Here is a 1,541-nt window from a genome sequence, read left to right as displayed (position 1 = left end):
TTGCTGCTGATGGCTCGCTTGGTCTTCTTGTAAAGAGAGAGCTCTTTCTCCTTGGTGGGGCTCAGCATCCGCTTGGCCTGTGGACCCTGGTCATCAGAGGACTCCGAGGGGGGACGGAGTGTGCGGATGCTCTCGGGACTCACCTTGCCGGAAGACAACCTGGACCACAGGGGAATAAAACCGAGAGAGGGGACGGTCACCCGGAGAGAAAAGTAGGCCTTCTCACCCAGAAAAGCCACCGGCCGGATCTGGAATACAAAGTGCTACCAGCTCTCAAAAGAGGAACCACTGGGAGAAATTCAGTGGGGCTAACGAGGACAGCAGAGTCTTGCCTGGCTTTGGCACAGGCCAGAGGACCCGCAGCAGCGCACGTCATCCCTGCTCAGCATCCCTCTCCCAGGGCAGGCAGCTCATGCCAATGCCCTGCAACAAGCTCTGCAGTCCCAGCAGGACGAAAGACAGACCCAGAGCTCACTTCCAACTACCTCAAGGATTTCCTATGTTCACCTGAGCTACCCACATCCACAAAAGCCCCCAAGAGGAGGGATGCCAGGTAAACGTCCACTCCCGCAGAACTCAGCATCTCACGTGGAGATGCTGACAGATCATTTCAGACCAACTTTTCCCCCCAGTCTCAACACTCAAACTTAAGGCTGAGAGCCTCAAAAGGCAGAGAACATCAGAACAGCTCACTCATCCCTATCCTGATTTCTGAATTCCCCAAAGAAAACCAGAGCCAACAGAGAACAACTCGCACTTCCATGAAAGACCCTGTGTGCAGCAGGCTAGCCCTTCTCCTGAGGAGCCCCTTCGAGCTGGGTGTGTGATTGAGTTCTACCAGTCAGCTCCAGCTTTGCTGAATGTCTGCAGATCCAACAGGTTCACCTCTTAGCTTAAAGTTTACCACATTTGTCCCTGCAGCTTTCTGCTCCAGCGCCTCTCTCTCGTGAACACTGTGTTCCCACAACTTCAAGGAACACCCAGAACAACTCATCAGAAGCAAACAAACACGGTTCGACATTTCGTTGGAGCCTTGTAACAACTGTAGGAAGGAGGCAACTTGAAGACCCACAGCCTGGTGCCGCATCTAAGACAAATACTTACGGGGACTCCAAACTCTTCCTGCAGTGGGTTATCGAGAGAGGAGGGTCTGGAAGAGAATAAAAAGGGGAAAGAAAAGAGAACGCTAAGGAGGCGCAACACGATAGAGACAAAACAAACTCAGCATGAAGACAACAAAAGACACTCAACAAGAGGCCAAGGTTTCATTGCTCCAGTGCTTTAATGGTTGCTGACAACAAACAGCTCCCGTGACAGGGTCCTGCCCATCCTGCTGCTGCAGCCTGGCAGGCTAGAGGAGAAGGAGCTGATTCCCCTGCCCTCTCCAGCTCCCCAGCCGCCCCTGCAAAGCAGCTGCAGTCCCGGCTTCCAGGAAGCAGGGTCTCCTTTGCGGGGTTCTTCTCTAGCCCAGTGCAGCCGTCGGGCACTGCCCGCTCCAGGTTGGGCAGGAAGCAGCTGGAGAGCCCAGCTCCTGGGAGACC

General features: G+C 54.4%; 1 protein-coding gene across 1 annotated transcript in view; it reads right to left on the bottom strand.

Annotated features, from left to right (window-relative positions):
- Nucleotides 1-7: 7 nt before the first annotated feature.
- The window catches only part of LOC104497860 (protein turtle homolog B), a gene marked incomplete at both ends in the record, with an annotated part of 14,890 nt that continues 13,356 nt past the window's right edge, over nt 8-1,541 (bottom strand). Inside the window, 2 exons of the mRNA XM_010141160.1 lie at nt 8-159; nt 1,105-1,150. Of these exons, the coding sequence (XP_010139462.1) occupies nt 8-159; nt 1,105-1,150 (198 nt within the window). The remainder of the gene's footprint in view (nt 160-1,104; nt 1,151-1,541) is intronic.

Source organism: Buceros rhinoceros, unplaced genomic scaffold (assembly GCF_000710305.1).
Source record: "Buceros rhinoceros silvestris isolate BGI_N320 unplaced genomic scaffold, ASM71030v1 scaffold22328, whole genome shotgun sequence".
In the NCBI taxonomy this organism is placed as follows: domain Eukaryota; kingdom Metazoa; phylum Chordata; class Aves; order Bucerotiformes; family Bucerotidae; genus Buceros; species Buceros rhinoceros.
The sequence above is the reverse complement of the archived record's forward strand: the minus strand, read 5'-3'. Positions and strand labels throughout refer to the sequence as shown.